At 40.4% G+C, this 15,894-nt stretch overlaps 1 protein-coding gene across 1 annotated transcript in view; it reads left to right on the top strand.

The window, feature by feature from the left end:
• LOC117496992 (aminopeptidase Ey-like) overlaps window positions 1–15,894 on the top strand; it is a 28,347-nt gene continuing 12,453 nt past the window's right edge. The window contains exons 1-10 of the mRNA XM_034148874.1: window positions 1–133; window positions 4,171–4,759; window positions 7,616–7,758; window positions 8,995–9,146; window positions 9,251–9,377; window positions 10,040–10,194; window positions 11,957–12,070; window positions 13,019–13,162; window positions 14,434–14,499; window positions 14,944–15,009. Of these exons, the coding sequence (XP_034004765.1) occupies window positions 4,173–4,759; window positions 7,616–7,758; window positions 8,995–9,146; window positions 9,251–9,377; window positions 10,040–10,194; window positions 11,957–12,070; window positions 13,019–13,162; window positions 14,434–14,499; window positions 14,944–15,009 (1,554 nt within the window). The 5' untranslated portion in view covers window positions 1–133; window positions 4,171–4,172. The remainder of the gene's footprint in view (window positions 134–4,170; window positions 4,760–7,615; window positions 7,759–8,994; window positions 9,147–9,250; window positions 9,378–10,039; window positions 10,195–11,956; window positions 12,071–13,018; window positions 13,163–14,433; window positions 14,500–14,943; window positions 15,010–15,894) is intronic.

Raw genomic sequence — 15,894 nt, 5'->3', positions numbered from 1 at the left:
TGAACAAACTCTTCAGGTCACATTTTTACATGAGAGATTTGGCACATTTCTAGGAGGAACTGACGTGACAGACTTCACTGCTTCAAAATCTGACTGAGGTGAAAAGGCTGCTGTAATCTAAACTGAATTGAAGGTAAGAAAACTACCCAAGAACAATTGATTAATGTCATTAAATCACACTGCAATTAGGTGAGAAATGTTGTAATGCTCATGCTATTTTGAGGTGTTGGGACACCCTTTCTTGACAGTTAGCAAGCTAGACAATATATGTATTATGACCACATTACGATGAAATCAGGAGTTGAGTTGAATCAGGATACACTTTATCTAAGACAGCCATGCATTAGTAGCTGAGGCTTAAAAACAATGCATTTCTCTTTGTTTTTGCTTATATTTTAGTGCAGAAAACACATCAAATAGCATAATATCTTATGGGGACGTTTTAAATGCAGTTCTGATGTAGGTTTTAACCAATAATCTTTTATAATAATTGCATACAGGACCCAATAAAGATGTTCCATCAAATGCACTAAACATTTCTTTAATTATATATCAGATAAGTCCTTTTCTGTGCCACAAAGGTGATTTTTTCGACAATCTTGCGACTGGCCAATGGGAAACATTTTTAAACAAGATTGAGCTGTGGTTTTGTTTTTATCTATTTATAATAAATCCATGGTTTTCACACAGCCTTAGAAATACTCCTAGGTTAGGATACCTATAAATGATACTGTGCAAAAAAGGGCGTGGCACTAAAGAAAAAATACACCTTTCTGAACATGATGCTTGTCTGCCTCGTCTGCCTTGTCTGCCTTGTCTGCATGCAGTTAAAAGAAGCACATGTCTACACAAGAAGCAATGCATTTCTTATTGAACAATTTGAAGCTGTAGCTACTGCCGCTAACCAAAGTTACGGAACAACTCCGCTCGTAGATTTATGGTGGCCGACAGATGCAAAAACATTTCCATTGGAAGACATTTTAACTAAAAGTGCTGCACAAACGAAAAGCTGCAAGAAGATTAGCTACGTTAGCTAGCTAGCTTACAGCAGATCTGCTATAATATCGGAAGGAATCATGTGATCACTTTGTTAAAATAAGCGGATAAAACTTACAATTTAGGTGAGTTTCGAACAACAGAGACAGTTGTTCAGCTTAATAATCCTGAATGTCACCAAGCGCTCCGGTCCCAGCTGTGTGCGTCACTTTTTAGTGTCCCCTGGTCTCCCAGCTGTATGCGTCACTCTTTAGTGTCCCCTGTTCTCCCAGCTTTGTGCGTCACTCTTTAGTGTCCCCTGTTCTCCCAGCTTTGTGCGTCACTCTTTAGTGTCCCCTGGTCTCCCAGCTGTGTGCGTCACTTTTTAGTGTCCCCTGGTCTCCCAGCTGTGTGCGTCACTCTTTAGTGTCCCCTGGTCTCCCAGCTGTATGCGTCACTCTTTAGTGTCCCCTGTTCTCCCAGCTTTGTGCGTCACTCTTTAGTGTCCCCTGGTCTCCCAGCTGTGTGCGTCACTCTTTAGTGTCCCCTGGTCTCCCAGCTGTGTGCGTCACTCTTTAGTGTCCCCTGCTCTCCCAGCTTTGTGCGTCACTCTTTAGTGTCCCCTGGTCTCCCAGCTGTGTGCGTCACTCTTTAGTGTCCCCTGGTCTCCCAGCTGTGTGCGTCACTCTTTAGTGTCCCCTGTTCTCCCAGCTGTGTGCGTCACTCTTTAGTGTCCCCTGCTCTCCCAGCTTTGTGCGTCACTCTTTAGTGTCCCCTGGTCTCCCAGCTGTGTGCGTCACTATTTAGTGTCCCCTGGTCTCCCAGCTGTGTGCGTCACTCTTTAGTGTCCCCTGTTCTCCCAGCTTTGTGCGTCACTCTTTAGTGTCCCCTGGTCTCCCAGCTGTGTGCGTCACTCTTTAGTGTCAACTGGTCTCCCAGCTGTGTGCGTCACTCTTTAGTGTCCCCTGGTCTCCCAGCTTTGTGCGTCACTCTTTAGTGTCCCCTGGTCTCCCAGCTGTGTGCGTCACTCTTTAGTGTCCCCTGGTCTCCCAGCTGTGTGCGTCACTCTTTAGTGTCCCCTGGTCTCCCAGCTGTGTGCGTCACTCTTTAGTGTCCCCTGGTCTCCCAGCTGTGTGCGTCACTCTTTAGTGTCCCCTGTTCTCCCAGCTTTGTGCGTCACTCTTTAGTGTCCCCTGGTCTCCCAGCTGTGTGCGTCACTCTTTAGTGTCCCCTGGTCTCCCAGCTGTGTGCGTCACTCTTTAGTGTCCCCTGGTCTCCCAGCTTTGTGCGTCACTCTTTAGTGTCCCCTGGTCTCCCAGCTGTGTGCGTCACTCTTTAGTGTCCCCTGGTCTCCCAGCTGTGTGCGTCACTCTTTAGTGTCCCCTGGTCTCCCAGCTGTGTGCGTCACTCTTTAGTGTCCCCTGGTCTCCCAGCTGTGTGCGTCACTCTTTAGTGTCCCCTGTTCTCCCAGCTTTGTGCGTCACTCTTTAGTGTCCCCTGGTCTCCCAGCTGTGTGCGTCACTCTTTAGTGTCCCCTGGTCTCCCAGCTGTGTGCGTCACTCTTTAGTGTCCCCTGGTCTCCCAGCTTTGTGCATCACTCTTTAGTGTCCCCTGGTCTCCCAGCTGTGTGCGTCACTCTTTAGTGTCCCCTGGTCTCCCAGCTGTGTGCGTCACTCTTTAGTGTCCCCTGTTCTCCCAGCTTTGTGCGTCACTCTTTAGTGTCCCCTGGTCTCCCAGCTGTGTGCGTCACTCTTTAGTGTCCCCTGGTCTCCCAGCTGTGTGCGTCACTCTTTAGTGTCCCCTGGTCTCCCAGCTGTGTGCGTCACTCTTTAGTGTCCCCTGTTCTCCCAGCTTTGTGCGTCACTCTTTAGTGTCCCCTGGTCTCCCAGCTGTGTGCGTCACTCTTTAGTGTCCCCTGGTCTCCCAGCTGTGTGCGTCACTCTTTAGTGTCCCCTGGTCTCCCAGCTTTGTGCGACACTTGCTTTTCAAACTGCAGCGTGTTTCACCAAATGGAGATGTTTGGGCCGTTTGCACCTGTCCACCACAAAGTGTATTTTTAGGCCTTGAGTTTGTTTTTTAAGACTAAACACAGTAATTGTCTCAGAAAGCTGCCAGAATAAGGGCAACAACAACACAGCATTATCATGCTTGAATCATCGGGATGAAGAACTGAAGCTGCCTTTGGAGACATGTCGTAAGTGTCTGACTCAAATCACTTCACATCATTTACAGGATCATGAACAAGTAACAATAAAATAAGAGTCTGACGTCATCACGTCACTCAGTTCTGATTAATGCTCCACTTCTGTTTTACTCCCATGTTATTGGGCAAGAGACAAACTGCAAAGTTATATTTCTTCTTCTGTTTTTAGACCAAATGTCCTGATGATAGAAAAGACATTTCCGTGCAAATTGTGTTGACATAAGAAAACATTTGCTCAATTCAATTCAATTCAAGGTTTTATTGTCATGTGCACATTAGCTACAGTGTAGATATGGCATTGAACAACTGAAGTCACAGGCTCCTCCAACAGAGCAACATGAATATAGGACATAGAACAAATAAAACAGATAAAATGGAGCAAGAGAATGTTTCAAGATGTGCAAGTAACTACAAATAAAATAGAAATAGCTCCCAGTTTATCCGTGGAGTGTCTCCATTTCGTAAAGCCACAACTGTTTGGGTCAACAAAAGCAAAGTGAGAATTTGCACAACATTTGAGGCAAAATAAAAGTTTACATGTGTTTCATAAACACATCTTTTAACCATTACACAAAGCGACTCTGGCTTCTTTACTATCGGACAGCTAGACACACACACGCACACGCACACGCACACGCACACGCACACACACACACACACACACACACACACACACACACACACACACACACACACACACACACACACAGTTCAATTGTATTTCCACTACCACACAATTTACAGTACTGAATAAACAGAGAAAGCACAGACCCACTTCCACAGAGGGCCTTTATTCAGAGCCGTTATGCAGGTATAAAGTTCACAGATTACACTCTCTTATCTCAGGCACTTTTTTACCACCTCATGTTTGGACTTTCTGCTGTTGTCGCCATCCAGGTAATCAACCATTAACTTTGGTGCTGAATCCAAACAGGTCAAGTGCTTAAATAGCAATCATTTCCCCCATTTTGTCTTTTTCTTCTCTGGTGTAGACATGGGGAAAACTGTGTTCCTCAGCAAAGCCACAGCTGTCACCTGTGCAGTTGTAGCCGTTGCTGCTGCAGCCACAATCATCGCCCTGGCGGTGGTCTACGCTCAGGAGAAGTCGAAGAATGAAGTGAAACCTACTGCTCCCCCCCCAATCATCACCACCACTCCTTCTACCCCAAAAGAGCCGTGGGACCACTACAGACTCCCAGAATCCCTTTCTCCTGTTTCCTATAACGTCACTTTGAGACCCCGTCTGAAACCCAACGCTAACGGACTCTATATCTTCACGGGAGAATCGACGGTGGTGTTCAAATGTGTGAAGGAAACAGACCTGATCATCATCCACTCCAACAAGCTGAACCTCACCAAATTCGATGGGTTCCTCGCCAAGTTGACGGGCCTAAATGGAGCAACTGCACCAAACCTGAAGACAACATGGTTGGAAATTCCCACCCAATATTTGGTTGTGCAGCTCAGCGGTCCTCTGAAGGTCGGCGACTCGTACGAACTCTTCACGGATTTCGTTGGAGAACTGGCCGACGATCTGGGCGGATTCTACAGGAGCGTTTACGTTGAGGATGGCGTGGACAAGTAGGATGCTGTCTTTAATCTTTTCATTCAAATGTATTAGTTTGAGAGAATTTTGCAAAAGGGAAACTAAGTGTATAATTGGCCTCTGAAGTTATGTGAGTTTCAAAAACCCTCTTTATTTTACCTTTTTATTTATAATTATAATTATACATGGGATTTTTATAGCGCTTTTCCTAATGCTCAAACAAGCTTTACATAACATCAGAACAGAAACAGTACAAAGAAAACAAAAAAACATAAGCAGTACTCCTGATCCAAGTGCAAAGTGTGTGGGGGAGTGAACACTTATGTTGGTTACATCTGGAGAATGATGCACTTGTGAAGAAAGGTGTAAATATATAAATAGGCCTGTGTAGAAATGCAGGAATGAAAAACCCTGACGACTTTACAAACATACTTAAACTAGACATAGTTTAATGTTAACTCATTTAACAATCTTTATCAAGTTATTTGTATTTTTAAATATGTCGGTTGTGCAAAATGGTTTCTTACATTTTACAGTGGGGAAAAATGGTCTTTAACTTCAGCTTTTAAAATGATTTGTTTAAAGTTTTGAGTATTTTGCAAAAGGGAAAACCTTTGCATGAATTGGCCTGTGTAGTAATGCAAGATTCAAAGACCTTGACATTTTTACAGACATGCATTTGAACTAGATTTATTTATTTATATTATATATTTAGTCCACGACACAGTTCGTTTTCTATACTGAGTTTTATCAATACTCATTTAACCCTTTATTTACTTTTCGTGATTTTTGCAATGGTGCAAATAAGTGTAATTATTAGTAAAAGGCCAATGTAGTAATGCAAGATTTAAAACTTTACAGACATGTGTTTAAACAAGACGCTGATGGCCTAGGGTAGCAATACTCGATTAACCCTTTTATTTACTTTATTGCATTTTTAAATATGTGCATTTACCTTTGAGAATGATGAAATGGAAAGGTTTGAAATGGTAAATATTGAAAGCCTTTGTAGTAATGCAAGACTTAAAAACCTTAACAACTTTACAGACATGATCATCTATCTAAAGCACATGTGTCAAACACAAGGCCCGGGGGCCAAATCAGGCCCTTGGTGGATTTAATTTCGGCCCACAGGATAGTTTCTAATTACTATTAGATCTGGCCCGCTGGTATATTGCACGCACACCTTCACTCCATCCTGAGGGTTTCCTCAGCTCAGAGCCTGACCCCAAACATTGATGAACTTGCACCCAAGATGAGATGCCAAGTATCTGGCTTGAACTAGCATCACAGAGCAGCACACTGAGTTTACATGGATGTTTCCTTCTACACTTTCTTTCTTGAGACAACAGGGCATGTTTGGTTTGTTCTTTGAGGGAAATAGTTTTGTTGAAGCTGTTGTTGGCCTGTGGAAAAATGTACTCATAAGAAATGAATGCAACTGATTATTTAATGTTTAATGTTGTTTTTATAGGCAATCATTTAAGCTTTGTTAGTTCCAGGTTTAATATGTGCAATAAGTTCATTTCAATAAGTTCTGCTATAAACATTGAACCAGTCCGGCCCTCGACTAGTACCCATTTTTTTATTTTGGCCCACTGTGTATTTGAGTTTGACACCCCTGATCTAAAGCTTTTTAATAGACAGTAAACAGAGAGTATTATAAATATATTTGACGAACAAATCTAGAATTGGAGAGAGTTCATGATACAGAATCATCTGCAAGCTGAAGCACCTAACACTAACCAAATAACCAAGACATTTCGGATATCTTTTGGCATTTCAGGACTTTAAGTGCTGTTGACGTTTCCATATTGGGTTATATAATTAAAACCAAAGTTAATATAATCCACAATGTAAGCTGTGGATATAATATGTTATAAAAGCAGCAGCTGAGAGAGGAAAAAAAGCTCTTAGTGGGCTTCTCTCCCTAAATGTTATTTACCCTCTGTCCTCATGAGGAAATGCCTCTGGAGACATGCAGGGATTTTTAGAACAGGGATCTTTAAATGGGAATCACCCTAGATTTTATAATTCTTTACAGGGAATATACCCTGTACCCTTGCATTGAGTTGGATGAGATGATTGATAACGCTCTCATGTCTGAAACCAAACAAACAGATAGACAGACTTAAAATAGGAGGGGAAAGCTAGCTTGACTCTGAATAAATATAATAATATAATAATAAATAATATAAAGTTGAACCAAATCCGCCTACAATACCTTTAAAGCTCATGTTTGTTTCATCTGTACACAAACTGAAGTGTAAAAACGACAATCTTCCAGTGTTTTCGACCGAAAGGAGACTGGTATCTATACTCGTGTAACTCTCTTAATTAGATCCCTTAACCCTGATTTTTATCAAGTACCACAGGTTGATTACAAATAATATATTGTGAGTTCAAACCCCTTTATTCATTGTTAAAATATGGTGTTAACACATTATGAAACATTACCTGCATGTTTTTCTTTTTAAAACTCACCTGGAAGAAATCATGGCTGCTTTAAATCCTATTAAGAAACACGGGGTAGTAGTGCCCCCTGGTGGCTGAGGTTAGTATTACAGCAACAAACACAAAACGACCCAGAAAGTTCACTGTTTTTTTGTGTGGCTTTTTAGGGCTTCCATATAAAGGGTTTTTCTAACAATAATAATAATAATAATAATAATAATAATAATAATGCATTTTATTTAAAGAGCTCTTTTCCAAAAACTCATCATAAAAACACAATTAAAACAACACACTTAAAATATATAAAACCCAACATTACTTACAAATTAAAAGCAGTTCTGAAGAGGTGAGTATAAGTGAGTATATAACTGTATGAGTGTATCTACAGATAATGGCTTCCTCTGTTAATCCTGACTTCATATACCTGCTGTTTTCAGAGTTCTTGCCACGACTCAGATGCAGCCGACGGACGCCAGGAAAGCGTTCCCGTGTTTCGACGAGCCCGCGATGAAAGCTGTCTTCCAGCTGACGCTCATCCACCCCGCGGACACCGTCGCTCTCTCCAACTCCCTCAACCACGGTGAGGAATACTCTCAGTGTATCACTGCTCAGTACAACTAGTTAAATGCAGAGGTCACATGTCACTGTGTGTGCTGTGTGCATGTATGTGTGACCATTAAAGAGGGTTTCATCCCTCCGATTCTATCTATATCCAATGCAGCATTTTACATTTAGATGAAATATCCTCTTTGTCATCACCCACAACTTCAAGTGCATGGCACCTTAAAGGGGCCCTATTCTGCTTTTCGGGGTACTCGCTTCCCTGTAGTGTGTTATGAAAGTTTTTGTGCATGTAAATGGTCTGCAGAGGCTAAAATGTACTTCCTGAACATAGTGACATCATTACACTTGCGCTCCTATTGGATAGCGCTCCAACACATTGTACGTGACAGGTTAAGGGGCGGGACATCTCTAAGCGGTTGACCAATCACAACAGAGCCGGCCAGCTAACCAATCAGAGCAGACTGGGCTCTGGTTTCAGACAGAGGGTGAAAAGAGGTGCTGCAGCACAGGCAGTATGAGAAAAATAAAGAGCTTTTTGAACATTAAAGCATGGAGATATGTCACAGTAGAGAGATACTAATATAAATGTATAGAATACACAATATAAGATATAAACATTATTTAAAATACACTGCAAAAGACAAACTTCCTAATACAAAAATAGAACATGGGATCCTATAGACATTCATTTGAGTGTGCAAAGCAGTTGCAGTTTAAAAAAAACAAACATTTAACATAGGAAAACAGAGTATAATCTAGTTTTAAAAAAGTAGCTATGAAGTTGTCTCTGAAGGGAGGCGTGTGGCGCAGTGGGTTAATGCGCTGATCTTCGAATCAGAGGATAGCAAATTCAAACCCCACTGCAGTCAGCATGTCGTTGTGTCCCTGAGACACTTCACCTCAAATTGCTCCTGTGGGGATTGTCCACAGTATTGAGTATGTAAGTCGCTTTGGATAAAAGCGTCTAACAAGTGACATGTAATGTAATGTCTCTGATATCTAAAAGTGAGGTGTTGTAAATGTCTTCACGACTCCTGACTTTTCCTTGTGTTTTTATTTTTATTTTGTTTTTTATATATATCTGTTGTAATTTATTGTCGTTTATTGTGATTGTAGTAATGTGTTTTTATTACATGTACAGCACTTTGGCTCGACTAAAATTCGCTTTTAAATGTGCTATATAAATAAAACCTGATTTGATTTGATTTGATTCATTTGTAATTAATCTGCTTTGTGTTTTTCCTCCACACAGAACCTGTTAACGTCACTTTGGAAGGAGGGAATTGGACAATGACCAGTTTTCATCCCACAAAGATCATGTCCACCTACCTGCTGGCTTTTGTCGTGTGTGAATTTACTTTCATCACAAACGAACCAGTCGGCGGTCCCAAACCAGAAACCTTGGTAATTTTTGGGGTGTTATCAGTGTGTTTATGCTGCCCTCTGCTGGACTGGTTTAACATGTCTCTGTGTAGTTTCTGTAATAATACATCTGTGCTTGTGTGCAGATCAGGATCTGGGCTCGCAGGAAGGCCATCGAGGCGGGACAGGGAGACTACGCCCTGGAGAAGACTGGACCCATACTGCAGTTCTTTGAGGACTACTACAAATCTCCTTATCCTCTCGAAAAGTCAGGTAGGAACCAAACACATATGCACACTTTCTACTGTTGATATGTATCCATTGACTGCTTATTTCGAATGCTTTGTTAACATGCTGCTGTAACAGAACAATTCCTTAATTCGGGAATGAATCAAGCACATTTAAAGGGGCCCTATATTGCTCATGTTCACGTGTATATCAGTATAGTGTCTCAAGAGATGATTTTATTTACTGAAAGGCAGCAGACCTGCAAGAGTGTTTGTTTGTAACACAGGTGCATGGATGGATTACTACCTGACACAAGCCACATGTCACTGAAAGAGAAACCAGGAAGAGACTCAAAATAACCACAAAAAGCCATGAAATGACTAGAAAGAGAACATAAGCAGCACTAAAGAGACGTTTAAACATGTGAAAATGTGCAAAATTACCAGAGATATTATAAAAATGCCAAAAACTACAAGGAAACACTAAATGACTACAAAGAACCACATAACAACAAAAACAACAAAACCATTTCAAAAAGACAAATTAACTCAAAGAAGATTTAAAACTAAATAACACCAAAGAGACACAAAACAAGTACAAGAACAGGCAGTACAACCTCAGAAGAAAACAACGAAAGAAAAACAAATTAGATGTACTTCCAGCAGCAGTGAAAGATGAACGGTATTAATATCTTAATTTGTTTTCAGACCAGATCGCTCTGCCGGACTTCGGCGCTGGAGCCATGGAGAACTGGGGTCTGATCACCTACAGAGAGACCGCCCTGCTGTTCAACCCTAACGTCTCGTCCAACGGAGACAAGGAGTGGGTGGCAACCGTCATCGCACACGAACTCGCTCACATGGTAACAAGACATACATTGCAAGGATGACGTATTTTTGTAAGGGCTCGCTTGACAAAAATTAAATGGGACTTTTACATTACTCAGTGGTTAACACAAGTTAAACTCCTGGTACTAGAATGGGTTAAAAGCAGAGAACACATTTCACTGTGTGCTCTGCATGTGTGACCATTAAAGAGGGTTTCATCCCTCACAATTCTTCTTCTTCTTCTTCTTAATGATACGTTTAATTCAGCAGGATAATCTCCACATATTAAAGGTGGGGTAGGTAAGTTTGAGAAACCGGCTCGAGATACACTTTTTGTTATATTCCATGGAATGCTCTTAACATCCCGATAGCAATGAATATCTGAAGTGCTATGACAAAAAATCCATTAAAAATATCATCTGTGGAAGCTGTAGTACTGTAAAAAGCACGACCAATCATTTTAGCCGGCCCGGCTAAAATAACTGGATGGCCTACCTGCCTGTCAGCCTTCCATCTGTGCACAAACTTATCTCGTGCCCTCATTGGTCATGTGCGCGTTCGTGTGTGTTGGAGGAGGGGCTCTGTAAGGAAGTGGCAGATTTTTTCCAGCTGTGTATTTTCAAATTCTAGCGCACTCGAGCTGGTTTCTCCAAAATTACCTACCCCACCTTTAACACCACTTAATCTTATACTTAAGCGTAAATGCAATCACCAGAAGTAAAATGCTAATGTTGGGCTTTAAAGGAACTACAGCACGGTCACCTGACTTCACGTCACCACCGCTAAGCTAAAGGTGGCTAATGTTGGGCTATAAAGGAACTACAGCACGATCACATGACTTCACGTCACCACCGCTAAGCTAAAGGTGGCTAATGTTGGGCTTTAAAGGAACTACAGCACGGTCACCTGACTTCACGTCACCACCGCTAAGCTAAAGGTGGCTAATGTTGGGCTATAAAGGAACTACAGCACGATCACATGACTTCACGTCACCACCGCTAAGCTAAAGGTGGCTAATGTTGGGCTATAAAGGAACTACAGCACGGTCACAAGACTTCACGTCACCACCGCTAAGCTAAAGGTGGCTAATGTTGGGCTATAAAGGAACTACAGCACGGTCACAAGACTTCACGTCACCACCGCTAAGCTAAAGGTGGCTAATGATGGGCTATAAAGGAACTACAGCACGGTCACCTGACTTCACGTCACCACCGCTAAGCTAAAGGTGGCTAATGTTGGGCTATAAAGGAACTACAGCACGGTCACAAGACTTCACGTCACCACCGCTAAGCTAAAGGTGGCTAATGTTGGGCTATAAAGGAACTACAGCACGGTCACAAGACTTCACGTCACCACCGCTAAGCTAAAGGTGGCTAATGTTGGGCTATAAAGGAACTACAGCACGGTCACATGACTTCACATCACCACGCTAAGCTAAAGGAGGCTAATGTTGGGCTATAAAGGAACTACAGCACGGTCACATGACTTCACGTCACCACCACTAAACTAAATGTGGCTAATGTTGGGCGTGGTGACGTTGTCTCATTTAAACACTTGTTAGCAACCACCGTTTCTAAATTCACCAGTGGGGTATTTACTGACGTATTTGATGTCATAGAACAAAAATCTCTTCAGCTTATTTCAGGCAAACAGCGAAACACGAACAAAAATGTTATTATTATTAACACATTATCGGGTTGTAGGACTCATTCCTGTTGCACCACTCAATTATATCCCTGCTCGTGAATGTTTATATCTTTACGAACCTGCCAGTAATATACAGATGTCTCCTTTCAGTGGTTTGGGAACTTGGTGACGACGCGCTGGTGGAACGACTTGTGGCTCAACGAGGGTTTCGCCACCTACGTCTCGTATCTCGGAGCCGACTTCGCTGAACCCTCATGGAATATGGTGAGTTTTCTTCTCTTGCAGAAATACATCCAAAGAAATATCAATAAGATGGCTTTAAGTGAAGTGTATTTAATAAGAAAACAGAACAATTTAATCGAGACTCGTTGCACTCGGTGTTGTGAGACCCGTGAAGTGGCGAAAGTTTCTTAATATAACATTCAGTACTTTTAAATGTATTTTAACATTGTTACCCTGTTAGTAATCCCCATTTTTGATACTACTACTCTACTCTTTAATTTCTACTTATGTGCAATGCCTTGTTTTGTTTTTTATGCTGCTGCAAAACAAACATTTTCCCAATTTGGAATCAATAAATGACCTCTTATCTTATTATCTTAAATGTACCAGTAATGTAATTACGTCTTTTTTGATGTTATTGTAAAGGGTTACAGTTTCCTTTTTGTTATACTTCTGTAATCCTGTTACATGTTATCCCTTCATCCCCAAGCCTGCCTGTTGAATACACTGAATTAACCTTATTTTTAAAGGTCCCATATTGTTAAAAGTGAGTCTTTTTTTATTATTCTATATTAAGGAAGCATTGATGTATCCTATCTATAATATAAGGTCGATTTACTCAGTTAGGACTCTTTCTATGCAAATAAATTGAAGAAAATGTGACTGTAAATGGGGCTTTTTTTCTGGGTTATGGTTCTTAAAGAGACAGGCGCTAACATTGACCATTTCAGACAAAGGGGCGATACATGTTAATTCAGACAGACAGTATGAGAAAGATAAACATTTTCTTGTACAAACCCAAAATCGGAATGACAAGTGAAAAAAACGACAGCCGGAAAAAGTGAAAAAATAGGAAATTGAGAATAATAATTCCTCTTTAATTAAATTGCTCGAGTGTGAACCGTATAGAAATCAATGTAATGTTTAATGTGAAACGTGTCCGGTCATACCACAGTTATTGTTTATAACCATTTTGTGTGTATTTTACAGAAAGATTTGATAGTCCTGAACGAGGTCATTGGGGTGATGGGAGTTGATGCTTTGGCCTCCTCCCACCCGCTCACTTCCAAAGAGGAAGACGTCCAGAGGCCGGAGCAGATCAGCGAGCTGTTCGACTCCATCACGTACAGCAAGGTGAGATATATTTATATAAAAAACACTTCACAACTTACTTACTTTTAAGTATTGTTATCGCCAAATCCCACCAAAAAAGACGTTTACTTCCACTAAACAAAAACAAGGCAAGGCAAGTTTATTTATACAGCGCCTTTCAACACAAGGCAGTTCAAAGTTCAAAAGATAATAAAACATGAATATCACCAGGTACACGAATAAAAGTTACAGTGCCGTGTGAGATGTGAATAGTTCAATTAAAAGCAGCGGCAAAAAGAAAAGACTTCAGCCTGGATTTAAAAGTAAGAGTTTCAGCGGACCTGCAGGTTTCTGGGAGTTTGTTCCAGATATTTGGAGCATAATAACTGAACTTCTCCATGTTTAGTTCTGACTCTGGGGACAGAAAGCTGACCAGGAGACCTGAGAGTTCTGGATGGTTCATCATTTAGCAGTACACTGGAAAAAATGCTGCTCCAAAAACAAGTTCAACAATAATGAAAACAAGCTGTTTTCCCTTGAAATAAGTAAATCTTCCAATAGAACAAGTGAAGATTTGCTTTGTAAGATTTCTTGAAGAAGGGATATTTAGATGAATCAGATCTTGTGATTAGCTGGGAGAACTCATTTTGAACTATATTTGACCAGAATCAGGAGATGTTTTGTTACAATAGAAGCCGCAAATGCTCAAAGGTTTTCTGTTTTCTGATGTTAGCTGGTGATTTCCCAATAAATATGTTTTAAAAAAAAGGTTTCATCTGAGATACAACTCAAAATATGATCTTTTGACTTAACAAGATGATGCATTGTCTAAAAACAAGACCCGATATCTCACTGCAGTGTTACTTCTGAAGTTATGATCAGGTGTAGAGACATATTCTGATTAGATATTAGACAAATATACTTGACAAGATTTTGAGTTTTTGTAGTGTAGGTCAGAAATGTGTTTTGGGTTTAAACCATTCAGTGCTTTATAAACCAGCAGCAGTATTTTGAAATCAATTCTTTGACACACAGGAAGCCAGTGTAACAACTTCAGAACTGGACTGATCCACTTTCTTAGTGTTAGTAAGGACTTGAAAACAATCATTAAGGGAAGAATATTTGGGCTAGATTTATCTTAAATGCAACAAAAGTAAGCATTACATAATAGCTCACTTGCATACTTCAACATTACATTACAGAAAACTTGTAATAGTAAAATTAATTATCTTAATATCAGTGATGAACTGGGGAAGATTCACGGTGGTCTCTATCGTTTAATTGACCCTATTCATGTATGTATTTCCTGACAGGGAGGTTCAGTCCTCAGGATGCTGTCAGAGTTTATCACAGAGGAAGTCTTTTCCAAAGGACTCCAGGTGAGTCAAGCAGTTTGAATTTAGTGTTTTTAATATTGTCATACCATCATGTCATTGAGCTGCATCTAACACATTTTTCTACCTCATCTAGAGTATAACAAATTACTTACATTTGCACATTTGTGCACACATGTCTGCACAGCACTCCACTTTAAAATAGAATACACTGTAGTTTGCCATATATACTCATCGTCCTACGTGTTTTTGTTTTGTTCTTTAGCTTTTAAGGTGTACATACTTGTCTTAAACATCCTTTTTTAATGCTAAATTATGTCTTCTTCTTACTTATTTTTAATTATCCTTATATATTTCTTCTTTTACCTACTTTGCAACTTATTTTTTTAGATTGTTTATGTTCGCACCACCAGATACCGAAGCTCGTTCCTTGTATGTGTAAACGTACCTGGCAATAAACTTCTGATTCTGATGATTATCTTTCTACAGACATACTTAGAGGAGTTCAAGTATTCGAACGCAGGCTACACAGACCTCTGGAGGAACTTGCAAATGGTAAGTTAGCATTATCACAGCTTACTTTCCTTAAAACAGCTTCTTATAAACAAAAAGCATGCATTTATTTATCTAAACATTCACATTAGAGGTGTTGTCATACCTTTTTGGGCCACATGAGGGCAGTGCACCACATTGTAAACACAGATCAGCTTATAAAGGTTACGATGCTTTAGTGTGTTAGCAAAGTGTTTCCTATTTAAACATCCAGCAAGAGAAAAACATTAGCGTTTATTGTAGCTGAAAGTCCAACACTCAGACTCCTATTTGCTCCATTTTTGGTCTCCACCTCCTGACACAAATATTTAGGTAGCTCCTAAAAAGTCTACAATGCGTTCACGTTCCACTAATGTGTAATGTGTGTGTTTTCAGCCATTTTTAATGTACTTTTTTGATTAGGGAAGTTGTAAAGTAGAGTTATAACATTTCCGTTTAACAAATTATTGGTTTTAATTTGCTTTCTTTAAGAAAAAAGGAGTACAAATTCTCGTATTCCAGATTTTAAATCGTGAAAATGTTCTGTTTTCTTTATTCCTTTATGACACTAAACTGAATATCTGTTAATTGAGGACAAAACAAGACTTTTAAGGACGTCATTTTCGGCGGTGGGAAACACTGATCATCATATTTTAAAATGTTCATATTTTTTTTAGATCACACAAACAATGTTTAAAGTTTAATTTATAGATGTGACCAGTAGATTAATGATAGCTGAGGCTCCACTAGCACCCCCAAACGCGGCGCACCTACAGTGTAAGCGCGCCACAGTTTCACAGGCTTTCACTTACATTTTGAACCCAAATACCTGTACTTTCTACTTCTTACATTTTGAACCCAAATACCTGTACTTTCTACTTCTCACATTTTGAACCCAAATACCTGTAC

The sequence above is a fragment of the Trematomus bernacchii genome, unplaced genomic scaffold (genome assembly GCF_902827165.1).
Source record: "Trematomus bernacchii unplaced genomic scaffold, fTreBer1.1, whole genome shotgun sequence".
Lineage (NCBI taxonomy): Eukaryota > Metazoa > Chordata > Actinopteri > Perciformes > Nototheniidae > Trematomus > Trematomus bernacchii.
This window is presented reverse-complemented; position numbering and strand designations above follow the sequence as displayed.